The 25,644-nt window shown below is 51.8% G+C and overlaps 2 protein-coding genes across 16 annotated transcripts in view; one reads left to right on the top strand and one right to left on the bottom strand.

Moving 5' to 3' along the window:
* Positions 1 to 1,072: 1,072 nt before the first annotated feature.
* Rrp1b (ribosomal RNA processing 1B) lies at positions 1,073 to 25,518 on the bottom strand. Of its 8 annotated transcripts, XM_087211675.1 has the most exons (18): positions 25,301 to 25,471; positions 19,153 to 19,235; positions 17,615 to 17,672; positions 16,556 to 16,598; positions 16,375 to 16,460; positions 15,843 to 15,904; positions 15,333 to 15,462; positions 14,597 to 14,661; positions 14,353 to 14,446; positions 14,038 to 14,210; positions 11,827 to 11,921; positions 10,963 to 11,060; positions 9,040 to 9,059; positions 7,888 to 8,016; positions 6,534 to 7,219; positions 4,882 to 5,031; positions 4,146 to 4,209; positions 1,073 to 3,573 (listed from the first exon to the last, which is right to left on the bottom strand). In XM_087211675.1, exons 7-18 carry the CDS (start codon positions 15,395 to 15,397, stop codon positions 3,392 to 3,394), a joined length of 1,821 nt encoding a protein of 606 aa, XP_087067801.1. In that variant the 5' UTR covers positions 15,398 to 15,462; positions 15,843 to 15,904; positions 16,375 to 16,460; positions 16,556 to 16,598; positions 17,615 to 17,672; positions 19,153 to 19,235; positions 25,301 to 25,471; the 3' UTR covers positions 1,073 to 3,391. The 8 variants fall into 8 exon arrangements, 7 of the variants coding, with proteins under 7 accessions (XP_087067801.1, XP_087067798.1, XP_087067783.1 ...); XM_087211672.1 differs by lacking the exon at positions 16,556 to 16,598 and having other exon boundaries at positions 25,301 to 25,505; XM_087211657.1 differs by lacking the exon at positions 14,353 to 14,446.
* The window catches only part of Hsf2bp (heat shock transcription factor 2 binding protein), a 91,783-nt gene continuing 91,651 nt past the window's right edge, over positions 25,513 to 25,644 (top strand). For 2 of the 8 annotated variants that reach the window (XM_087211840.1, XM_021256291.2), the window contains exon 1: positions 25,513 to 25,633. The gene's annotated coding sequence lies outside the window, so the exon portion shown is untranslated. Of the gene's footprint in view, positions 25,639 to 25,644 lie in introns of all 8 variants that reach the window. The other 6 variants (XM_087211887.1, XM_021256304.2, XM_021256307.2 and 3 more) reach the window with 5 other exon arrangements.

The raw sequence follows: 25,644 nt of genomic DNA, 5'->3' as shown, positions 1-25,644 counted from the left end.
AATAGGATGAACAGCAGATTACTCACACGAGAAAAAGTATCATTAAATGAGAAAATGGATTTGAAGCAAATATGGGAGCCAGAAAGACAAAGATGTGAAAAATGATGAAGCACAAAATGTAAAGATCTACAGTAATCTACGCAGAGTTCCGGAGAAGGTAACACAGGGGGTGCGGAAGGGCAAGCCAGGGACACAGAGCCAGTGGAGACCACAGGGAGAGGCTGTGGAGAGCAGTAAGCAGTCAGCCTTTGTTCTTTCGTTTGTGGTACTGGGGCTGGGACCAGGGCCTTGTGCTGCATGCACCCCAGTTGCTCTGTCCAAATTTTAAGACAAGCTCTTGTGAAATTACGAGGCTAGCCTGGCCTGGAACTCCTGATCCTCCTGCCTCAGCCTCCTGCAAAACTGGGATTCCAGGCCACGGTGCTCACTCTCCTAGCATTTCCAACATCTCACCCCATAGATGAGTGCGGGACAAGTGCTGAGTCCCTTGGGTGTGCAGATTACTGTTCTTCGGCCTAACCTGGCAGATTTCAGCTGCTGTCTTCTGAGTGTTTTTCCCTCCCTGCTCTACTGGGGCTTTCCTCTGCTTTGGAGATCTTGATGCTGTCCTGAGCTCAGAGGTTGTTTTGGGCCTTGCAGTCCTGAACTCCTGGGCTCGTGAGCCTCCTGCCTGTGCCTCCTGAGTAGCCGGGATACAGGTGCACCACTGAGTCTGGCTTCTGTTAAAAAATGCAATTTCTAAAAAAAAAAAAAAAAGCAATTTCTGTCAACTTAATCTTCAGTTTTGTGGATGGTTTCTCTGCCAGCTCAAGTCTACAATAACTCAAACAAAAATTCACCAGGTGTGGTGGTACAGGGCAGTGATCCCAGCACTTGGGAGGCTGAGGCAGGAGGATCACAAGTTTGACCCCAGCCTGGGCAACTTAGTGATCGGGCTAGACGTTGTCTCAAAATAAAAAAATGGCTGGGGATGAAGCTCAATGTAAAATCCCCAGTACCATTAAGACAAAACAAGCAGGAAAAAAAACCCCGAAAAGCAAAAGCCCCAAACAGCCAATATTAAATACAAATCCACGGGCAGAGATCTATTTTTTAATTGGCTTTGATGAGAACTGACACACCCTACAGACGCTAATACAATCTGAGTGCAGGGCATTGTCTGCCAACAGTCAGGTAATTCAGAGAAAACACATGAAAATTAAAAGGCAGACCCAGCTTCATATGCTCCCCAATGACTGCTTCCAGAGTTTCTTTATGTTTCTTCTTGTGCTTTCAGCTCAGGAAATTAGAGGATAATAAATTTGTCAAGTCTGATGATCAAATTGTACAAAACAGATGAACTGTACAAGCAGAGGGGAGGTGAGCATGTTACCAAACACCGCTGTCAGAGCACCAGCATGAAATTATTTCCTCTTCTTCTTTTTTTTTGGTACCAGGGATTGAACTTGGGTCCTTGTGCTTGCAAAGCAGGCAGTGAAACCACTGAGCTAAATCCCCGGCCCAATTTCCTCTTCTAAAACTCCAAGTCCTCTTGGCAATTTTACTTAGGAAAATTGCGTGCATCCAACAGAAAACTGGTATGCTCAATACATTTTCTGTATGTCATATATTCTTTGTGTGTTGTGTACTAAAGATTAAAAAAAACTGTTGCCAGAATTTAGGCATTAGAAGTAATATACTAATAAAACTTTTTAAAAGACACAGGAAATGTTGACTTTCGCCCAGAAGGAAGTTGGGTTTGGAGGACAATGAACCCAAGACACACTCTGTGCCAATCACCCGCCTCATGGGGCGACTTCAGCAGGAGCCAGGTCAGCGGAGTGCCGAGAGAGCAGCTGCGGCCACTGTCCTCGAACTGTGGTGCCGCTGCTACCCCATGTCTGGTCAGGACCCAGCTGCCACGTGGCCCATCTCTCAAGGTGGAGAAACTGTTGGAAAACTCAGAGTTTCACTGCATGTCATGTTCTTCCTTGTGACCGAATATGCCGAAGCTTCGCTGGGGCAGCCAGGAACAAAGGCCCCCTGCCTTCCCATGGAGGTCAGCCAGTCCACGAAGGCCCCTTTCTCCCCGAGCAGGTGACACCCACCCTTGGGTCTCGGGGACTGGAAATAGTCGCTGACCTGTCAGCAAAGCTGTGGGCTCCTCTGTTGGGGAGTAGTGTGGGGGCCCCCTGGGAGGGGACAAAGGGTGTAGGGCCACAGATCTCCTGAACAGAACGGGGCAGGGCGGCAGCACAGAGCTCTTGGCAGCCCAAACCACGCACCCTGTGACTTCCATCTAGAATTTCTAAATGCATAAGCCATGGAGGAAAAGCTGGGCATGGTGGTGCACATCTGTAACACCAGCACTAGGAGGCTGAGGCTGGAGGATCGCTGTGAGTTCAAGGCCAGCCTGAGCCACGGAGTGAATTCAAGGTCCGCCTGAATTACACAGCAAGTCCCCGACTCAAGAGAATGAACAACAAAAAAGAAACCCAGAAAGCCATGGAAGGGCCCAGCCTCAGCGGCTACACCTGTGTAGCCTCTTGGCTCTGAGCCTGTCCTTTGTCCACCTCCTGAGCTCAAGGTGGTCTCCTCGAATAAAAGCAACAAGCCAGTGACTTAGACTCTAAGAAATTCAAGTCGGACTTCGGCTTCTCCAAGCAAAGCATGAGCACCTTCCACCCTGATCATGCGAAGAGCTGTCTGAAAACCGAAGTACAAGGGTTGTGTTTGGGTAACAGGCAGCTCTGGCAGTGGGCAAATACATGTGCCCAGTTCCGGAAGGCAACCTCCTGCCTGGTGAGAGCTCGGGGTGCAGATGCACTGACCTATGGCTGGCACCATGTCACCGGGTCCGGGAGGTAGGGGCGAGCTGGGTGCCACATCACCCAGGCTTCTGCAGGGGCTCAGGGCAGGAGGCCCCAGGGGAGAGGGGGATGCCACCCTCCCAAGACACCTGGGGCTTGCTGCAGAGGTCAGACAGGGAGGGACAGGCAAGGGCCAGAGGAAAGGCCTCAGGACAGAGCTGCCCCTGCTGATGGGTGGAAAAGGTAAGGTGCTACTCGGGTTTCCAGTCCTTGCTGTCCAAGAGCTGCTCAGAAGCTCCCAGAGCTCAGGAGGAACAGACCGTGAGGCTGAAGCGTCCGAGCTGGTCTGGCGTGGCGTGGCGTGGCGTGGCGTGGCAGAGGCGTCCCCAGCTCACGCTCGGCCTCGGTTCCTGCACGGTGGCTCACGAGTGTTTGCAGCAAAGGGTACAACAGGGACGGGACAGGGTGGCCCGCTAGCCCCGTTCAGCACCTTCAGCACACAATCCACGGGTTAGGAAACAATAAAAAGGCCCGTGCTTTGACAGTTATAATTTATAGAACACTCTGTACAAAAGCAGTCTGTAAAAAGCGGCTCTGGGCACTCAGAAGAAGTCCATGGCCTTCGGCCTCCTCTTGGGAGTGGCGGGCAGCAGCGTCCTGGTCCCCAGTATGGTGCTGGCGGGCATCTTCAGCACCCCGTGGAGGGGCCTCTGCTCCGGGTTGAAGGCCACTCGGGAGGGGCCCGTGGGGCTGACCAGGATGCTCTTGTCTGTCTTCCTGAACTCTGTCTCGAGGGAGAGCAGGGCCCCATGAAGTGTGATGTCTGTCCCTTCACACCCTCAGGCCCCAGGGAGGAAGGCAGCAAGGCTGCTTCTAACTCGGGGAGACATGGAGGGCACCAGACAGCAGGGCCCTGGGGACGGGGGTCTGTGACGGGCTGTGCTAGCCAGGTGAGCTGCTCACCGACCTCCACGCACCTCTGCTCGCTGGACACGTGCGTGTGCTGCTCCTCACACACTCAGGCCCAGGGCAGGGCTCTAAACTCATCCGATGCTTTGAAAAACAAACCCATGGCACCGCTCTGAAGGCAGAAGAGGGGGACGTCCCTCCTCTCTGTGCCTCAGGAAACAGGTGGTCCTGAATTTTAGCAGAGGCAAATGTATTGGAGGCAGCAGGGCGTCTCCAATGGTCCCTGCGAGACACCCTGACACAGCATGGAGGTGTCTGGGCACCTGGCTCTGACAGTTTTTATCAGGTGACCTCTCAGGAGGTCCGGGACCCCACATCGGTCCGATAAAAGCCTGGCTCCAGAACCCGCTGGAAGGGGCAGGGCCTCAGCCATACGCACACACTCACCTGCAGTCATGTTCCTGTTCAGCCCAAAGGTGACTTTCTTGGAACTGGAGGGGGCTTTGTTCAGCTGCAGGAGAGAAGTTAAGAGTAGCAGCAGGAGTAACACATTGCAATTGAGGTACTTTGTCTCCCGGAGATTTCCCAAGAATCTGCCCAGGAGGGAGGGCCCGCAGGACCTGGGTTTACTGCCCTGAACTCACCCACAGATGTGAAGGGTCAGGGATAGATCCTATCGTCTAACACCGGGCCCCCACGCAAGTCTACCAGGACCCTGGCATCAGACTTCCCAGCCTGTGGCACACACCTGCCATCCCAGCACGCTGGGAGGCTGAGGCAGGAGGAAGGAAAGGTCGGGCCCAGCCTGGACAGCTTAATGACTTAGTCTCAAAGTAAAAAAGGGGCTGGGGAGGTGGCTTAAGACGAAGGAAAAATTACATTTGTTCCCATTCAGAAAATCCCTAGGAGCTAAGCCACTCTGCACTGCGAAGCACTGCCTCCCTCCGGTTGCTCCTGGAACGCCGCGCGGCTGTGTGAGTCTCTCACGTGTGTCACACTCTCCCGTGTGGACACCACCACGCTCACTCTGAGGAGCTGGCTCTGAAAGCTTGGGCCCACCCCGGAGGCGAAGGCGCGTGGCCACACCTCAGACCCACACCACCCCTCGGGGTGCACCCAGCCCAGGGAAGAGAGATGCCCCCAGGCTGCGTGTATCCCAGGTGGGGGGCCGTGGAGGGCACACCTGGAAGGCAGGACCTGGAGGGCGGGCGGCAGAGGTGCTCTTTGATTTCCTAAAGAACAGGGGCTTTGGTAGGAGGGGGGTGTTGAACTTCACGAAGTCGTTCTCCAGCCTCAGGGGTTTCTTCAATGGGGCTCGAGTTCTGCTGCTTTCCTGTGGGAGCAGGGCTCATGTCACACCAGGAAGTGATGCCAGGGCTGCGGGGCGGAGCCCCCGAGGCAGCCCCCACCGATCTGATCCCCTGTCCCAAGCTGTTGCTTCTGGCCCAGTTTGCCCAGAGCCCTGCCCCAAGCAGAATGCGGACTCCATGCACATCATGGCTCCCACTCCACGCCCAGCCCAGGAGACTCAGCAATCAAAATCCACTTTTATTATCTTCACCTTGAAACTTAGGCTCCCTACTTTCAGTAATTTTGCTTTCAAAGTCCATCTGTTAAATAATTCATCTTGTAAACTGTGATCAGCCAGGCGTGGTGGCACACACCTGTGATCCCAGCACTCAGGCGGCTGAGGCAGGAGGATCGCAGGGAGCTCAAGGCCACTCTAGGCTACACACTGAGTTTGAGACCAGCCTGAACTACATAGTGAGACCCAGTCTCAGAAAAGGCCTCGTAGGTCCCTTCCCAGAAGTGGAGTGCCCTCTGGGTGGGTTAACCGGCAAGCCCTCAAAGCAAAGGCCGGGCCCTGGCTGTGTGACATCAGGTGTCTGGGAAGCCCAGTGCAGGGTGCTATGCAGGTGGTTCGGGCAGTTCCGGACCCTCCTGGCTGGAGGTCCACTACCTCGCCTCTGCAGCTCAGGTGCTCTCCTGAGGTCCCCACCTCTGTCTGCACAGACCCTGGCAACACCAGTCCCACTGGGAGAGAAAAGCTCCTTTGGGGCGACCGCCTCACCGACCGCCTCACTCCGCTCTAAACCAGGCTGCCAAGGCTCTGAGCAACGAGACGCGCCACGAAGGGGACACCGCTGGCCAGGCGCTCCGGCTAGAGAGGCCTCGGAGGCCCAGCTCTGCACTCTGCTCTCCCTTGAAGAGGCTTTTCCTGCCACTTAACACACTCACCTGGCCACAGAGACAGCCCTGCGTCACGGCCACTGCTCAGCAGTGTGGAGACGCTGGTGCTGAGCAAGGGGCAGCAGGCTTTTTTTGCAAAAGGCCAGGGAGGAAGTGTTTCCAGCCTTGCGGGGCCTACCCTAGGACCTACCCATGCTGCCACGGACAGTGTGTACAGACAGCGGGGCTGTCCCACCGGAACTGCCGTGCTGACCTGGCATGGAAGCACAGGGGGTCTAGAGCCAGGGCAGGGGCAGGGGCGAGGTCACAAGCCTGGTTCCTGCACCCCACCTTTCAGCAGACACGCACGGGTGTGAGCATTCCGGGCGTCCTCCGTGCCACAGGGGCCTCGGGGCCAGTGAGTGACGGAGGCCGGCACCGGCCCAGGCCTAGCGGTGACCCCAGCTACACGCCGACCTGCCTGACCTCTTGAGTGCGTGGCCACCGACACGAGTACCTGCTGTGTACCGTGGCATATTCTACCCGCTGCACCGCTGCCAGTCCAGGTCTGACTGTCCCCAGCCTCCGCCTCCCCAGGACAGCAATGGCCCAAGGACACGCCGTCTGCCAGCCCCAGCTCACCTACCCAGGTCCTGCCCGTCTTACCACAGCCTGGAGCTGCTGGACCCTGGACATCAGGACCCCATTATTCTCCACCAAGTTTGACACCTCCTTCATCTTCTTCCTCTTCTTGGACACCGAGGTCTTCTGGCTGGACAGAGGATAGAGGTCAAGGTCCCCTGGCTCCACCTTCTTGTGCTGAGGCCTCCTGCACTGGGGCAGGGTGGCCTGGCCAACGTTTCCTTCCTTCTGTGCTTGAGGCCAAGCCAGCATGCCCAATCCACTGCCATTGACCGGGAGAGCCCCGAGTTTCCACTTTCTTTTAGGGACCTGGGCTCTGTCTGTCGGGGAAGCTCCAGCGGCAGGGGCTGGAGGATGCCTGCTGTCCTCTGGGAGCAACACTGTGGGTTCCCAGAGCTGCCCTTGCACCCTCAGGCTCCTTTTCTTCTGCCGCTTCCTCTTACTGCGCCCAGGGGTGGAGCGGGACCGCTCCAGGCTGCCCTCAGACAAGGTGCTGGGTGCGGGCTGCGCAGCCCCAGGCTCTTGGGTCCCAGTTCCGCTCTGGGTGAGGGAGGCGGCTGCATCACTGGGGCCGCAGGTCCCAGGCTGGCCGGGCTGGCCGGGCTGGCCGGGCTGGCCGGGCTGGCCGTGGTTCTTCTTCCTCTTTCTCCTTTTTCTCTTCTGAAGGCTGCTTTCACTGTCCTCATCCCCAGCAAGACTGGCTTTGTTCCCTGCAGAGACACACACACCAATAACAAGCTCCCACCTCTGCGGAAGGAGTCTTGGTCCAATTCTGAGACAGCCGCTAAACACCAGTTCGGGGATTCTTTTGGTGCTACTGCACAGGCTCAGAGTTGAGCTGGATTCCTGGCCGCTGGGTCTTGCGGTTTTTACTACCAGAAAGTTCTAACCTCCTCAGTGTGCCGGGTGCACCCACTGGCATCTGTTCCTCCCCGTGACTGTGACTAGAAACCTCCCTTATGCCACGTCAGTAAAAAGGGACTGAAGCAGCCAGGTTTCCAATCATTTTCCAGGCCAGAAGGTCAAAGCCGCAGATCCAGGGCAGTAATGAAACCTGTGCCTTGAGGCTGGGGTGAAGACCAGCACTAGGCTAGAGCATGCTGCTTAGCATTTGCAAGGCCTGGGGTTTGATCCCCAGCACTGGGAAAAAAACAACAGCAGAAAACAAAAGCCCAAGAAAAAACTCAAAACCAACAAGACAGCAAAACTGTTCCCAAGGGCAGCATATGCCAATCACAGTTCCATAGAAAACTCAGGAGACAAAACTGTACTTCTCAGCTCTTGAAAACAAGCCTTTTACTGCAGTGACACACGAGGCCCTGTGCTCAGAGCCCCTCAGCAGTGCGCCTTCTCCCCAGGCCCCGCCTGCAGCCCTCACCTTCCTCCATCCCCGGCCCAGCTGGCTCCAAGGGTTTCTTTCTTTTTCTCTTCAGTCTTCCTTGGCTGAGGCCATGGTCATTTTCATCAGCAGAAACGTCCTCAGAGAAACCAAGGACAGATGCCCCACCTGTGAGGGGCCAGCACCAAACGTCAGCCCTGCCAAGGCGAAGAGCTAGCTCTTACCGAGCCCTGGGGTGAGATTTCCAGCCACACCACCTCCCCGGCTAGACACTGGTGACAGAACTACACACAAAAACCCGGATTCCTCAACCCAGCGAGGCGTGGGTCACGAACCATGGCTGACCCTGTGCAGCTCAGCCCTGGCTCGTGGTCCTGTCCCCAACTCCAAGTGCCCAGCAAGGAGCAGAGGATGGATTGTCAACTTGCTCACCTATAACTGAGCCGAGCAGCTCACTTTGTAGTTTGTTTTTTAGACTGGGAGCTGAACCCAGGGCCTTCACACTGGGCTACATCCCCAGCTCTTTATTTTTATTTTGAGACAGGGTCTTGCCAAATTGTCCAAACTGGGCTCGGAATTATGATCCTCCCACCTTAGCCTCCCAGAGTGCTGGGATTACAGGTGTGTGACACCACACCCAGTTCATCTGATCCATTATGAAATCAAATCTGATTTCTCAAGAGTTCTTTTCATTGGTTTTTATGATCAGTGTTTTCCTGGGGACCAGCTGCTGTAAAGCCAGGCACACGACTGTAATCCTAGCACTCTGAAAGGCTGAGGCCCAGCCCAGGCAATTCAGCAAGACCCTAGTTCAAAAAGAAAACAAAAATGAAAAAGAAAAGGGCTGGGGATGTAGCTCATGGGGGAATTCCGGGTTTTACTTCTCAGTACCACACGCACACGTGTGCACAAAGCATCTTCCTCGACAAATAATGCACCCAGTTTAAAAAACAAGGAAAAGCCAAACAAAACCCTGCACTACCCCATGAAGAGAGCAGCCTGGCTGTGGCCCCTGCGTTTACAAAGTGCTCAGGATGGAGAGCAGGAAGCGGGCTGCGGCGGGGTGAGCTAGGGGTAGGACTCTCATCCTCAGGAGACCCTGTCAGTGAGTGACTGTCAGGCCCCTCTCCACATCGGGCAGAGCCGCTCTTGGTGGGGCCAGCATCTGAGTTACAATCTGACTCTCCTCACCTTCAGAGAGGTCTTGGAACCTGGAAAAGAGAACAGTACAAGAGTCCATGGAGAAACCTTCTTTCTGTCTTCTCCACAGGCCGCCCAACTGTCATCAGCTCACTTTCCTCCCCAGCAGGAAAGGCCCCAAAGAAGCCCCCAGGGGAAGGCGGGCCCCTGGTATGACACCAGGGAGGGCCCAGGAGGGGACTGCTCTATCACCACCCACAGGGCCATGGGCTCTGACAAGCCTCCTTGGCGCGAGAAGCATAACCATGAGCTCAATGCTCCTCCCTTGTTTCTGAAGGCAGCAAGAGCTGAGACCTCGCTCAGACAGGCCAGCGCACTCCACCTAACTCCAGTGCGTTCCGACAGGGTGAGGCCAGGCACTTGGGAGGCAGCTGGGTCCAGCCCGGACAGTGGCAGCCTCCGCCCGCTAGTGCCCTCCCCCAGGCCCTCAGCCACCCAGCTATGAGCCGGGGAGAGGAGCCAAGCTTACGGGCACAGGCCTGTTGTCCCAGCACTCAGGGAGGCTGAGGTAGGAGGATTACAAGTGTGAGCCCAGCCTGGGCAATTTAGCAATTTATCAAGACCCTGTCTCAGAATAAAAAGTAAATGAGGGGCCGGGGATTCAGCTCACTGGTGCCGCCTCCTGCCTCGCAAGTGCTAGGTCCTGAGTTCGATCCCCGGTACCGTAAAAAATAAATAAACAGATAAATGAGGGGTAGGGATGCAGCTCAGTGAGACGGCCCAGGGTTCGATCCCCAGGACACCCTCCAACACACACACACACATACACACGCACACACACACACGGGGCCTTCTTGACCTGAATGACACACGGCAGTGCCCATACAGAGAGGGTAAGACAACTGACATTTCCCACGAGTCACAGTAGTCAAGGGGCTTGAAGGAACCCCACGTCACCCACCATGCGTCACTGCAGTTGGAGACGCTGGCACTGACTACTGAACTAACCCTTCTGGCATAACTCTGCTCGCTGAGAGGCGAGTGCCAGGGCAGATGGCTGAAGCCCACCCATCTTAGCAGACTGGCCCCACGTCTCTCCATCTGTCCCTTGTGGGCAGTAGTAGGAATCTCTCTACGTCACATAAAACAGCTGAAAGAGATGAACACGGCAGCATTTGAACAGAACTAGAGGAGCAGGGGAAGCCATCTCATTAAACTTTCAGTTTATGCACATGTTACTCTGCTGTGAATAAAGAAATCAATGAATGCTGGTGGGAATGCAGACTAGTACAACCACTCTGGAAATCAGTGTGGAGACTCCTCCAAACACTGACACTAGAGATGCCCTATGACCCAGCTGGTTCCCCTCTAGGTATCATCTGGAGAATTAAAGGCATCATGTTACAATGGTCCATGCACACCCATGTTCATAGGAGCACAACTCACAATAGCTAAAGCTTGGATGTGGCCCATATGTCCATCAACAGATGAATGGATGAAGAAAGTGCGGTATTTACACACCATGGGGCACCACTCTGCCATAAAGAAGGACCAACTGAGTCATCTGCAGGAAAACGGCTGCCCCTTGCAGCCAGTAAGGCTACGTGAAATCAATCAGACACGGAAGCTTAAATGTTGCATGGTTTCTCTTATATGAGAAACCCAAAGTATAAATAAATTGAAGAGCAAGATAAAAAAACAGAAGAAACAGGAAAACAGACCCATTACAGACGGGAAGAGGACCAGGAGATGGAGGGAGGGGAGGAGAGAGGAGGAGAGGACAAAAGAATGATGAAGAGGAAGTCTGTACATTCACCACCTCCCCCGAGGAATGTGACCAGCATCAGCTGCAAACATGGACTAACAAAAATTAACAGTTTTTAGAGGCAATGAAGAAAAAAGAGAAAAAGGTAAGCAGAGAGCTGGGCCCACCCCAGGACATAATCAAAGGGACCCACGAAGCCAACCGCTTACTTCCTGATTAGCTTGCAGAGGCGCTTCCGGTTGAAGGGCGGGATGTTTTTCCCGCTGGTTACTTCTAGGAGTCGGTCGGCAAGGGCCTTGTAGTCAAACTGTGAAGAGAAGGGCAGCATAAGCTGGTGGCTGTGCAACACCTGCGGATGGGAGGCTCCCGTCCCCGAGTGACTGACAGGAGACTCTCCGCGTGGTGCTGATGCTGGCCACCTACGTGTGAACTCTGCTCTGAAAACCATGCTGTTATTCCGGGAGAGCCTTGAGGCCAGCGAATCCTTCCCTCCTTTCAATTAGGGCACAATACACGCAACAAAATTTGTCCAGATGTGTTCCTTTTTCAGTTTAATCTAGATTTCCAGTCTGTATTTGGTAACACAGGAAACGTTTTTACTTGGAAGCGCTGCAGTATAAAGTACGTAACAGATCTTAGCAACTCAAAATTGAAAGACCTGTATCTTTCAAAATTCTACTCCATTTAAAAAAACAGCTGTTTTTTCTTTTCTTTTTTGTTTTTTGCAGTACTAGGGCTCAAACCCAGGGCCTTTCCACTGAGCTACACCCCCGACCCTTTTTTTACTTTTTATTTTGAGACAGGGTCTCAGTGAGTTGCTAAAGTGGCCCAGGCTGGGCTGGAACTTGCAATCCTCCTGCCTCAGCCTCCCAGAGTCCTGGGATCACAGGGGTGCACCACCATGCCTGGTCTCCAATAGGCTCATTCTAAGAAAGGCGACATCAGTGACAAAAGGGATTACAGAGGACTTATACCTCAGGCTCTGCAGCTTAATCAGCTCTGACCCAATTCTCCAGCTGGGCTCCCCCCTCAACCCTGGATCTCTTTTCTACAAACAGCAACAATCGTCCCACCTGGAGAAGCTGCCCCATGTCCTCGAGGGTTCCACAGTCATGTCTTTCTCTGTCACCACTGATCCCAACTCTCCTGGAATGGCATTTGCCCAGCACTGTCAAAATACACCCAAAGACAAAATTCTTGACACAGAAAGTACACAGCAATGACCACTTCCACATCTAACTAGGTGGCTTTCGGTGACAAAATTTCTTCAAAGGGAAACCCTGCGCCTGCAGTTACATCCCGAAAGGCGCTCTGGCTGTTCAGGCCCCTGGAACAGGGTTCACCCAGGAGAAAGCACATGGTCGACTGTTGCTATCACAGCTATGCCACAGGCAGAACCATGGAAGCCCCGCTGCCTTGGGTGGTCCCTGCCACATGCTCTGTCTTCAGGGTGGGGTTCAGGGGCTCCAGCTGCCAGACCAGGACCTCGTGGAGGGCAGGCACCTGGGAGACGGCCACGAGAGCCAGTAAGTTCAGGGCACAGTGAAACCTGCTTGGTCGGCTAAGCAGCCCTTACCAGAAACACTGGAGACCAGAAGTGTTTTTGGATTTAGCAGCTCTTGGCATTTTAAAGACCTGCGGAATTTACAGTTGAGCATCCTTTACCCAAAAATGTGAAATGCTCCAAAATCCAGAACTTTATGAGTGTCATGTTGGCAATCAGAACGTTCCAAATTTGAATTAGTGATGCTTAACCTGTGGCAGTGCACGAACTTCTCACAAGGCTGCCCCAAGAAGCACCCAGACTTCTGCCATCTATACTTAACATTTTGGTCTATTCTGTCTTTTCTTTGAGGGATTTGCTGTTTTTTGCTTTTTTTGTTTTTTGTGGTACCAGGGATTAAACTCAGGACCCCGTGCTTGCCAGGCAGGCGGGGCACCACTGAGCTAAATCCCCGGGCCCAACATTTTGGTCTATTATTGCAGATTATTTAAAAATGTTTTCTGGGGCCAGGGATTGAGCTCAGTGGTTCCACCGCCTGCTTTGCACGAGAAAGGACCCGAGTTTGATCCCCGGTACCAAAAAAAAAAAAGTAAAAGGAAATAAGTAAAATTACTTAGGGCTGGGGACTTAGCTCAGTGGTTTTGCTGCCTGCTGCGCAAGCGCAAGGCCTAGAGCTCGATCCCCGGTACCAAAAAACCAAACAAACAAACAAACAAAATTCATTATGAAGAAAAATGTTTTTTGGCCCGGGGATTTAGCTTAGTGTTTCCGCCTCCTGCCTTGCAAGAATAAGATCCCGAGTTCGATCTCTGGTACCAAAAAAAACAGCCTAAAAATATTTTTTAATTTAACTTTTTTGAGACAGGGTCTTGCCATGTAGTCCAGGCTGGCCTCAAGCTAGCAATCCTCCTGCTTCAGCCTCCCCAAGTGCTAGGATTACAGGCATGCGCCACCACACCCTCCTGTTCTTCTGGATTTTTAAAGACACAGGTAAGCATCAGTCTCCTTCTACATACTGTTTTGTGTCTTGCTCTTAAAAAAAAAGTTACTGAATTTCCACTGGTCATTAGATTTGGGAAACTGCTTCTCAGTAGATAGAAAACACTTCAGAAGGTAGTGAATTCTGACCTGACCACTTCGCTTTGGGCACCGAGATGCCACAAGCTCCTGGGGACAGAAAGCAACAGTGGGAGCAACGTCAGCCCATGGCAGGTGCTTAATCACCCAAAGGGAAAGAACCTTAAGGAAGTCGGTAGGAAAGGAGTCAGGGAAGTGAGCTCTGGCTCCTAAGGACTGCACGGCAGTCTCCTGCACAGGAGGCTCTTCCGTTGCACACGCAGCAGGTGTGCACACAGCAACCCGACAACAGCAACAAGTGAAACCCTCCCGGAGTGCAGAGATCCCAGGAGAGACCCAACACGAGCGAGTCCACATGTTGGGTCTCGGGTCTCCCCAGGAGCCCTAAGAGGCACAGGTGCTCTACTGTACCCCGCTTCCGTTCTCAGGAGTCCTGGGCAGAGTCCCTCCACTCACCAACTCCAGCCTGTGTTCAGCGTTCGCTTGATGAGGATTTACAAAAGGAAACAGAAAACCGATGCAGAAAGGTGGAGAAGAGGCAGGTATGGTGGCACATGCCTGTACCACCAGCTACCTGGGAGGCTGAGGCAGGAGGACTGTACGTTGAAGACCGTCCTGGACAACTTAGTAAGATGGAGTCTCAAAATAAAACAATGAAGCAAAGACAAAAACAAACAAAAACCCCTCAAAGGAATCGTCTCACCTGCCTTCTTTCTCACTGCTTTTTTGCTCAGTGTCTCATTCCCCGGAGTTTCTTCTCTGGAGAGGTCACTGTCAACCCCATTCTGTTCCTCCACTGCCTCTTCAGGTACAAAGGAAGACTGATCTGCGATGACTTCAAAAACACCCCTAGCTATAGTCTGCACCAGTGTGTGGCTGGGGGTAGAAGCACAGCGGGGAGAACACGGTTACCACGGTGGGTGGGACCGGCCTGAAAGAGCATGGAGGGAGAAGCAGGGGCGCTGTGGCTGAGACCACAGTGGGGCTGAGGCGTGGCAGTCTTGGGGCTGGCGGGCACCTGGAGCCCGAATGACAGTGCATGAGGTCCGCTGTAGATGCTATGATCTCCAAGTGCTGTGCGGCAGGCTGGGAGGTGCGCAGCAGGTGGAGTCCTGGGAGTGGGAGGGCCGGGTGAAGGCTTTCTTCAGCTGTCTCATCAGCAGGAATCGAAGCATGCTGTCTCCACTCCGGAGAAGCATCCGGCTGCCCAGCACCACCTCTCACAGACCCGGGAAGTATCAACCAGCAGTGCAGACACTTACTCCTTAGTCTTGGCAGCAATCCTGCAGAACGGGTCAATAAACTGGAGGTTCTGATCTGCCAACAGCTGTAATCGCAGACATAAACAGGAAACAATGAGGAAAAGAAAGCCCCTCTCTTTCCTGAGCATTTCTCCTAGGGGGAACCAGACACACACACGTGTCTCAGCAGACCCCAGCCCACTTTGCCTGAATGCTGGGGCCTGCACCAGGCTCAGGGGGGCCACCTCCAGCCACCCAGCTAAAAAGGTGCCACTTAACATAGCTTGGTCTCATGCCTTTTCTCTCTGCTCCCAAAACACTCAATACATCCTGAGGACTCTCTACACTATTGAATTCGTTACTGGGCTCTGTAGGTTGCATTCAATTGTTCTTTTTTTCCTTCTTCTTTTCTTAGAGACAGACTCTCCCTATGCTGACCAGGGTGGCCCCAAACTCCTGGGCTCAAGCATTCCCCCTGTCTCAGCCTCCTGAGGCTACAGGTTGGTTTGCTGTGCCTGGCTCTGTTTTGTTTTCTAAGACTGTCACACACATCCTTAGTGTATAAACCTTTGTCCACATGTCCCAGTATCTGCTTAAGTCACACCCTGGGTGGGGAGTAGCTGAGGGGTTGAACCAATTTATACCACTGTGTCACGTCACCGTACTGAGTGGCAATGGGCAGTGACGACTTACTGACAATTCCCACAGCAGCTGAGGCCCCGTCCCACTGCGGGCAGAACATCCGCCAGCTTCTTACCTCCTGCCCTCCGACTCTGGACAGCTCGTCCAGGTAAATGTCAATGAAGTGGAACCTGATGTCATTGGGAGACTGACTCTCGGGACCCAGGAGCTCCTTCATCAGGACATCTAGGAACAGCTGGATGCGACTGGAGGGAGACACATGCAATCTTTTAATGACAGTGTGCCAACTCCTCTGCTCTCTGAGACAGAAGTGTATTTAGTGCTTATTCTGTGTGACCCAAGGCTAAGTTTTACAGGAAGAAACGATCACATACATCACTATAAAATGTCAGCTTGCACATGGGTGTAATCATTTTATGCCACTCTACTGGAAATTAAGTCCTCTCTGGGTAAGAACACATTTTGTAAAAGGTACAAAACATCCTACAATTTCTTTCCCCCATGGTGCAGGAATCAAAACCCAGGCCTCAGGGCAGGCTAAGCAAGTGTGTTCTACCAGCAAGCTGCACTTCCGCTTTACAAGTGTCCAAGCCCCCCACACTTACTAACCAAGCAGTTTCCTAACCTTTCTTGCCAGCCGTTCTGCTTCAGAACTTCCAAGGACTGCCGCAGGACCAGGCGGATCAGCTAAAGACAGACAAGTTTTGTTAGAAAAGGGAAAGGAAGAAGAGCATATGGCACTGCTAGGGATCAAAGCCAGTGTCTCACACGTACTAGGCAAGCACCCCGCCACTGAGCCACCCCCAGCCAGGACAGAGATGTTTATCAGCCTGGATCCCCTTAGGAGAACGAGATCCACAAGCACATTTAACTTCTAGATCAGAAAATGTTCACAGAGGGTCCCCAGACCCTCTAGTACTGAGTGAGGATTGAACCCAGTGCCTTCAAACTGAGCCAAATCCCCAGCCATTTGGAAAATTTTGAGACAGAGTTGCTAAGTTGCCCAGGCTGGGTTCAAACTTTCCATTCTCCTGCCTCAGCCTCCCCACCGCCCTGCCGTGCTGGGGATGGAACCCAGAGCCTCATGTGTGACAGGCAAGGGTGCCACCACCAAGGTGCCACCACCAAGCTGCCACCCTGGCCGCCACTGGCCTTACCATATAGTATTTGTCCAGGTGCAGCTGGTCTATCTCCTTCCATTCTCGATTCATGGTTTGCCAAAAGGTCCGAATGAACAGGTACTCTGCAGAAAACAAGAGGCTCTGAATGCGTGGTTTCCATGTAAGGTGACCACACAGCAAGAAGACAGCGGAGAGAAACAAAGTAGTCTTTACTCACTTGTTTCATGAATTCTCAGGCAGCTGGAAACTTTGGCCTATAACTGAACAATCAATCACTTTCCTTGTATTTACACAAGAACACAGTAACAGGAAGGCAGGTGATAGCTCCCCATCAGAATGCACCCCAGGGCATTTCTATTTATCCAATGCCAAACCAGGGTTCTATTAAAATCAAGATTCCCTGATTCACACCCAGATCCTTTCCAATGCACCCTTACCCAACAATCAACTTAAAACCATTAATTAAAAAAAAAAAGACCCATTAGTCTTGATGAACACGCGTACGACTCATGTGGAAACACAGTTTTTTTGCTGGCTGTTATGGGTCATGTAGGTGAGCCATAGTACCAACTATGGCACTTTTTCATTGGATTTCTTTATTTTGAACATACTTTTTCTGCACAATTCTTATTATATGCAAACCTATCTTATACATCCTATGTAGAATTTTGTTCATTCCAAGTCAGCTAAGTTAGATCCACTGAAGATTACCCAAGTCACTTGGTGGTTTTGCTCTGAGGAGTGCTAAGCAGAACTAACACCCCTGATGTTGTCTTCCTTTGTACATAATCAAAGCCCGTCTCAGAAATCCCTATTTTGCCCTTTGTCTTTTCTTCTTGGGAGGAAGGAATTACTTTACAGTTCACTACCAGTGATGTCCTCGATTGACAGACTGATTGATTGATCACCAGTGATGGGTCTAATCTTGGGGGAGATGTGCCAAGCATCAGGGATACTGCACGGGCTACACACGAACCTATGGCTCCAAGTGTGTTACAGTGACTCGATCTGGGAGACTGTGGGGACAGCTGATGCTAACAATCAACTGCCCAGTGATGCTCCACAGGACACCTCCTTCACGCTCTGAGAATCAGATCTAGCATATGATTAAAAACTACACTAGCTCATCTCATGACACGATGCAGGTTTAGCACCAGCTGGCACCCTGGGAAGCGGAAAATGAAGGAAAAAGAAACCACACTGACTCGATTTCCTAGGCAAGTTAGTAGACCAATGAACAAGGAGTTGTGAAAGCCATGAAAGCATCAGGACTTACGGGCTTCCGAGTTGTTAACAACGTGGATGAGTTGGGAAATAGTGTTTGCCAGCTCCTCCTGCAAAGGTGGGTTGGGGAGAAACCGGATTATGGTTGAACTGTGACACCACACCCTGGCCTGCATCCTCCTCCCTCCCCACTGGTGGGGAGGCCCGCGCTCCGGTTCTGGGTGCTCTGCCGCTGGGGCTGTGACTGTCTGGGTTTCACCAAACACGAAATTCCCAACTGCAAAGTGCTGCTGTGATTGCTTGATGTGATATGCCTCTGGGAAGTGCTTAAGTTGTGTGTCTGAAAACACACCTCGAGAGGCAGACTGAATGATCTACAGGAGAAACAAAGTAGCTGCAGAGCTGTCCCTAAACTCAAAGTCAGTCACAGTAGAGAAGTCCCCCAGCAGAGAAGAAAGAAGACACCGGGTTCTCACCCCAGACTCGCCTGTGGGATCAGAAAGTCCTCTGCCTGGTGTGGCCAGGGTGGGTGGGTTAGTGAGGACGTCCCGGGCTCCGCTCTGGACAAAAGTACCCTCTGACAGCACCCAGGCACAGTAGGCGCCATACAGGGAGCTCAGTGGCTGGGCCTACACCTCAGAGAATGTCAATAAATGCGCTCTGCTGTCAAGCCACCTAAGGACAAACCATCCTCACTGGCGCTGCTAACAGAACACCGAGCCTCATCCTCCTCACGTTTTAGATAAATCCCAGAGTGAATATGATGCTTCTGCTAGCTGGTTCTCTTCCCTCACTAAAGCTGCTGATTGTTACTTCTGACTGTAATCTGGAAATATTTTGACCGGCTAGCCTACTCAAAATATGTTCTGAAGAGGAAATAGCATGAACCGAAACAAACTGTTATTACACGGCACAGCAGAAGGGGCAAGGCAGCCCAGGAAAGGGACGGCTACCCAGGAGGGCTTCCGGCACGGAGGTCTGCACACACTTTCCTGCAGGGCTTACTCCTCCACCACTACCAAGGCAGACCTGCTTTCAGGTGTCACAACGAGACTTTTAAGAATGACCATTTTCTAAAATTGTTTTGTTGGCAAGGCTTAGGGGATAGGGGCCCAGGGTCACACACCCATTTTGGCAACCAGTGTAGCTTTCGCCAAGCTCTCCCGGTTAAACAGGCTTTTGCCATGAGGGCCTGGCTCATGCTCTGTAAGGTCCCTAAAGGACAGCAAGGTGGCTGCTGTGTCCCGCGTACCCAGCTAACTGGCAGGGTGGGCCTGGAGCTTGGTCTTGCAGGGCCTTAGCCCAGATCACACCTCTGTCTATAAACAGTTAGCTCAAGGCCTTAAAAACTTACATGGAATGTATGGGCTAATGACAGAAATAATAAATCTATTTTTTTTCCATTATATTTAAAAAGATATTAACCTAAAAGTGGATGTTGCATCCCTTTCTGTACAGACAAGAGAGAAAATGACCCCTTGAAGTGTTTATTTTCAGTCTGTTTAGGTATGCTCTGTCAGGGGCCAACGACTAAGTCTCTCTTCTTCATCCATGGCAGAGACCCAGGAACATGACCAGGAGCTGTGTTACCTGCAGTAGGGGTTCGTCCTGCACCCACAGGCAGTAGAAGAGTCCTTTCCAGATTTTTAGGAGTTCTTCTTGACTGAAACCTCCTACAGGGGAAGAGACAGCAAAAATAAATAAGTAAACAAATCTCTTCAGAGTCTACAGACTTCCTTTCTTTCAAGTTTAGAACTGTCACAAAAATGGTGCCAACTCTTCTAAATGTGAAGCACACGTTTTCTTTCCTTCAAAATAAATGCAGAGACTACTGCACACACAGCTTTGAGGGCACAGGGAGGGTGGCGTGGTGGTGTGTCCCCTGTGCTGAGTGTGATCACAACAAAGATTAACGCTCAGTGGAAGAGCACTTGCCTAGCGTGCATGAGGCCCTGGGTTCCATGCCCAGCACCACCAAAACCAAACTAAACTGAAGCAAAGACAACAGAACACCCCACGAGGGCTCATCTCCACAATCAGGTCCCACTGAGGCACACTTTGTTTCCAAGTGCTCCTCACACTGCACAACCTAAACGAAGAGGATGGGCAAACCCCAGGGGGTGCAGGACTCCATCAGACCGTCAGACCGAGCCCTCAGCCACGGGCAGACTTAGGGAGGGGAAGGCCCTAGGGGGCCGAGGCAACTTTGGAATGTTTGTAAAAGTGACCCTAACATGGTTATCCAACCCCATCTCCTTCCCTGTGACTGTCTGGGCGGTTTCAGCCGGTTTTAGGTGGCATTCCTGGGGTGGCCGTACTTTCCCTCCAGCCCCTCAGGGGCCCCCGTCTGCCTTTTTATCCAGGATGAAGCTACCAGGCTCCTCCAGCTTATAACTCCGGGGCTGCCCCAGGTGCCACAAAATAATGTGCCAGGTAGCGTCAGGAATCACAAATGGCGCCATAAGCTCAGGCTCTTGGTGTTTCTAAGCCCAGGGACCATGAAACTGGAAGTCAAACATCTTCCAGCTTCCATGTGTGTTACTAATGGCCTTTACTGATATATTACTAGAAAGTAGTAGAAAAACTTTTGTTTGAGTTTTGAGACAAGGTCTCAAATTGCTAAGCTGCCTGGGCTGGGCTCAGTCTTCCGTCCTCCTGCCTCAGCCTCAAGTGCTGGGATTATAGGTGTGCACCGCCATGCCTGGCAGGACAAATCTTTTGGGGGCAGCACACTGGAATAAACCAGATGAATGCAAACAAGTACACACTCGCAATCACTGTGACCTCAGAACTCAAAAGGTTGACTGAGTGACAAGCAGTGTCCTGGTGACAGGCAGGGAGTCACGTTTCGAGTGAGCTTACTCTATTTTGTACCCCGACTCCCAACTTGCTTTTCTCAGCAGCAGTCTTAGTGGCGATTTTGATTCTTCTGTGCTCATTTCCCACCTAAAACCAAGATAACAGAAACCACAGCAAAGTGAGCTAAAAGTGTATTTCCGGGCCGGGGATTTAGCTCAGTGGTTCTGGAGCCTGCTTCGCAAGTGCAAGGTCCCAAGTTCGATCCCCGTACCAAAAAAAAAAATAGAAGTGTATTTCCGTCCAGGGCTGTGCAGATGATATACCAACTGGTTTTCCTCCCTCTTGTTACAAAGGAGTCACATCTGGGGATTGTGACACTAGAATGTAAGCATGGCCCAGATGACACCAGAGCAGAGCCAACAGCAGTCAGGGTGGCTGCAGGAGGTGGCAGTGGCCTGCTCTTATTTCTTCTTTATCTCATTTTCAAAGACCATGTACATCCCCAGTGAACTGGTGGGTCTGCTCCAGACCGCGGGTGCTAAAACATTAGATAAAAAGGCACCGAGGGACTTGCAAAGGATGCGTCAGATCAGCAGCACCCAGACCCACTGCGCAATCCTAACGTCCACTGGTAATCCTTCAGTACATGCCAGAGGAAAAACAGAGACCAGCCTGTTTAAGTGCTCGAACAAAAAGAAAGTTAAAAATAAATAACCGAAACTGTATCAAATCTACCTACCTCCTAGCTTATGGGAAATCCAGAGCCAGGGGAACATCTTAAAACTAGACCTCAGGATGTAATTGGCAAAACCCTACAGGACAAATGAACCTTGTCTCCCAACAAATAAACTATGTAGGAAAAAAAGGTAAGCGCTGTTAGAACCTAAGTCAGCAGACATTTATTTACCAACCAAAGGCAACAGGTGGGTCTTGTCTGGATTTTGATTTGTCATAAAAATCACGTGAGTTGGTGGGAAAACTCAGCAGTTTGGTATTTCATGACATTAAAGGCGTAAGGATGGTACTGTGCTTATGTAAAGAGGAGCCTGTCCTTATCTTTCAGAGATGCACACTGAGGTATCTGGAACAGGGCTTGGGATGCCTGGGATTTGGTTCCCAAGAAGCCAGCCCAAAGGAGGAAGGGACAGATAAGACAATCTGGCCAGGGGCTGGAGATGCAGAAGAGTAGAAATGAGTTTGAAATTGTATTTCAGTTTGAAATACCCCTTAACAAAAACAAAACCAGAGATGAGATTACAGAATGGACTCCATGGACTACTTTTCTTTCTTCACTTTGTTTTTGTTTTTTTAAACAAAATGTGACGGGGAAGTCACAAACGCTGATGAACTTACAAGCAAAAAGAGGATTAAAGGAACTGAGGGCCTGGGCACTCTTGCTGCATGCTGAGCAGCTGCATTGCTGCCCCCTCCCCCAAGCTATCCACTTTCAGGACAAAGGGTTGTGGAAAGAGGCAGGGGTCTGGGTGGAGCTCACCCTGCTCAGAGGGGGAGGTGGCTGCAGCAATGGTCTTAAGCCAAATCAGCAGAATTCCCTCAGCCACTGGACCTTTCAGGAATGGAAAAAAGGTTGGGCATGGGAGCACACGCCTGCAATCCCAGCACTCAGGGAGCTGAGGCAGGAGGATTGATTGGGAGTTTGGGGCCAGCCTGGGCTCCATAGTGAGTTCAAGGCCAGTCTGAACTACATGGCGAGACCCTGTCTCAAAAAACCAAAAAACAAAAACTTAATTTGGCTTGGATGTTCTGTCAAGTGGCAACTTAAGAATCCTAACTAATGAAAACACATTTTCATTTAGAAATAAAAAACATCTCTTATAGACAGGTATAAAAATCACTTATTTTCACATTGGAATTTAGTGGGTAACAAGATATTAATTTCTGAAGCAATTCAAGGGAAGGAGAGAAATAGTATTTAATTTCTTTCAGAACTCTAAAAAGTGAAGTACCTATCTGAGGCACGATACTTCTGTTCCTGTTTCTTGTGTAATTTATCTTTTTTCCCAGGGATAAACTTACTAAACTTAATACAACTAAGTTTCTGACAACAATTTTGGTTTAGTTATTTTAAAATGAAAGAGTTGAACATGAAAGTGAGGACAGGAAGACACAGGAAATAGCAGTAAGTTTTGAAATGAGAACACAGTGGAGCTCTTCTCTCCTGAAAATGGGCACGGGAGCCATTTTAGATGGCGCGGCTTCGTGCTCTAACCCACCCTACACCCAAAACACCCACAAAGCCCACTTGAGATAACTCCACCAGTAAGAAACAACACTCAGGCCATCTGTCACCTCCACTAAAGCTACCACACCACCAACCAACCATAGATGCACTGCTGCTTTATAGGACACCAAAAAGGAAGCAACAACCCAAACAAAACTGTCACCAGTGTGATTTGAGATGCACTCGTTTTAGATATTAAATGTTTAAAGTACAGAGAGGGAGGGATTTTCCGGGTCACTGCTGTATTCCCAGTGCCAAGAACAGTGTACATCATAATGGCACACAGCTAGCATGTCATCGGTGTCTGCTGAATAGAGAATAAATGGCTAACTCAGGGCAAAGGCGCCTTCAGGACTAAAAGGCAGAGACTATTTCAGATGGCGTGGACTCAACTTGTTTTTAACAGTTCAGGTTGAGTTAGAGCGCACTGTTTTAAGTAGTGCAGATTTCCACTTTGTTACAGACCTATCTATTTGTTGCTGACAGATGAACACATTTCAGTAATAGCACAAAATCTCAGGTTTCCCGACAAGATGCAAACATATTTGAGCTTGTCAATGAGGGTCAAATGCCAGGTTGAGTTATTTCCAAACTTGTTTCTATTCTGATACAGCACAGCTGTGGCAGAGGCCGAACTTTCTTTTTCTGTCCGTAGGGTGATGGACCAGGGGAACGAGAGAACTGACTCTGGATGGGTGTTAGCGAGGCAGGAGCCACAGCACTGGTGTAAACGAACTGCTTTCAGGACCCTGCACCACCCTCCACTCTTGAGGTCCTGGGCCTGCTCACTGAAGGAGTTCCAGCAACAGGCTGTCTGGGTGTCAGGTCTAGAAGGAAGGCACCTGTCCTTTCTCCTGTCCACAACCACGCCTTCATAAGGGGCTGGATGGGATGCTTATGGGTGGGGAAGAACAACACACCGACACTTAATTAAGCAAGGCTGCCAAGTACTACAATAGAGACAGCAGTGTTGGACCCTGGAGGTGCAGCAGCGGGCTGCTAGGGGAGGCTGTCTGGAGGAAGGGATGCCAGACTGCATGTTGGGAGTGGGGAGTGGAGAGGGCGCTGGATTCTTGCAGAGTGAGGAGACAAAAAAGCAAGGAGGTAAGAAATGGTGCACGGTACAACAGGAACTACAAATGGCTCTGCTGATGAAGCATGCAGCAGTCATGACCAGGCTTAGGCAGGGGCAGCAGATGAAGATATCATGACCCACAAACTCTGAATTTCAAAGAAGGTCATACAAGCAATCAGATTTCTTTCAGGAAGATGACCCTGGGCTGGTTAGTGGAGGACAAATTCAGGGGGTCACAAATGGAGTTCAGGAGATCAATTAGGGAGCAAGCAGGGGCAGAAGTCTGGGTGAGATAAAGGCTTCTATGGTTAGGACAGAGTAATTTAGAAAGTCAAAGTGGTAGGTCCAAGGCGGTAGAGAAAGGGAGAGGAGGAGTTCGAAGTAATAGGGCAATCCCCTGTCCAGCTAGAGCCCGAGTGGGTGGGCAGCAGAGGAGCAGTGGGAGGAGGAGGAGGAGGAGAGAAAAGTTCTTTGGGGAAGCCCTTATGGGGGATTTTGAGCACCGAGTATGAGGTGCCTGTGGGACAACCAGGTGGAATGCCAGGCCGGCAGGGCACATCTCAGCCGAAAGTAGGAAAGGTCTGGGCTAGCAGCTTAGGTTTGGGAACCACTGGCACATATACACAGGAATCCTGAAGATAAGCACGCGGTAAACTGGCTCTCTCAGGGAGATCCTGGACAGAATTAAGTCTGGAATTTTGTTCCTCCCGCCTCTTCCCCCCCTCTGTCTCCCTCTCCTTAGAGGCGCGGTCTTGTGATCTCTCTTCAACATAAACTATGAATGTCACAATGAGGGAATATTTATTATTCTAAGCAGATTCCAAATGCACGATTTCCAGCAACTAAAACTTCAAGCAACTTGGTGCAACAAGAAAGCTCAACAGCACAGTGCAGTCCACATCTTCTGCATGCATACCAGGGTTTATAGAAACTCTTTTAGTCAGGTAAACAAGCATTGCACTGCAGTCAAAATCCAAATTACTAAGCCCCGATGGATCTGGCCACTGCCTCCATTTTGAATCTCATGTCAAACCAGCCTCTTCCCCAACTCAATAGTCTTCCCACGGTTCCTAGGGCAAGCTCAGCTCTTCCCTGCGTTTGCATCGCCGGCTTCCTCTCCGGTCTGTCCGGATTTCGGTTGGACATCACAGCGCAAGGCTCTCCGCACAGCCTCTGGAGAGGGGCTCCCTCACGCACTTTTCCATTCCCTGGTCTTCACTCCCTTCCCCGCACACACGCGCTCTACTCTACTTGCCACTTCCCTCTCGTTTCACCGCTGAAGTTCCTCGAGGGCAGGGATGCTGTTTGTCTTCTGCGCCCCAGCACCTAAAGGCGTCGCCGACATTTAAGAAAGGCGGGGATCAAGGACGAGAACCACAAAGTTGGGGCGAGGGCGAACCCAGCGTCCAGAGGCGCGGGCGCTAAAGCCCACAGACCTGGATCCGTCCCCCTTCGCCGATCACTGACGTCCAGCGCAGGCCTGAACCCCTGGCCGCTCTCCCGGGCTTGCGCCGCCCTAGGCGCAGCGCACAGGCGGCTGCACAGCCCCCGACGGCGCGGACTGCGAGCCCCCGGCCGGCGGCGCGGCCGCCATGTGGCGCGGCTGACCCGTGGGCGCCCACCTGTCTCCCTCTGCGTCTTCACGCTCAGGTACTGGCGCAGCTTCCTCACCGCCCGGTCGCGGACGCCTTTCTCGCTGGACGCCAGCCGCTGAGCGAACTGGATCTCGGCAGGCTGCATGACTGGAGCCACCGCGCCCGCCGGGGCACTTCTGACCGCGAGCCACCTCCGGCCGCTGGCCACCCGGGCCGTGCCTGCGCAGAAGCGGCAGTGGCGGCGAGGCGCGGGCTGATGGCGTCACCAAACGCCACCTCGGCGCTGCGGGCGGTGCTACCCGGCTGGGTTCGCGTAGTGTGTCCCAGAGTATCGGTTGCTGAAGTTCTCGGCCGTTGTTGGTGAGGTTAGC

This window comes from Heterocephalus glaber, unplaced genomic scaffold (genome assembly GCF_053883595.1).
Source record: "Heterocephalus glaber isolate CG9 unplaced genomic scaffold, H.glaber_assembly_v1.0 deba00000122, whole genome shotgun sequence".
In the NCBI taxonomy this organism is placed as follows: Eukaryota; Metazoa; Chordata; class Mammalia; order Rodentia; family Bathyergidae; genus Heterocephalus; species Heterocephalus glaber.
Note: the sequence above shows the minus strand (reverse complement) of the source record. Positions and strands in the feature narration are given on the sequence as shown.

Bases quoted from the DNA above. Each gene is read 5' to 3' on its own strand.
- Rrp1b (XM_004842403.4), bottom strand. From the start codon at position 25,418: ATGCAGCCTGCCGAGATCCAGTTCGCTCAGCGGCTGGCGTCCAGCGAG. The intron at 17,673-19,152 runs GTAACACAGCTC...CCACCTTTGCAG, and splicing joins AGGACGAACCCCTACTGCAG to GAGGAGCTGGCAAACACTAT. The intron at 14,211-14,596 runs GTAAGTGTCTGC...TTCTACCCCCAG, and splicing joins ATTGCTGCCAAGACTAAGGA to CCACACACTGGTGCAGACTA.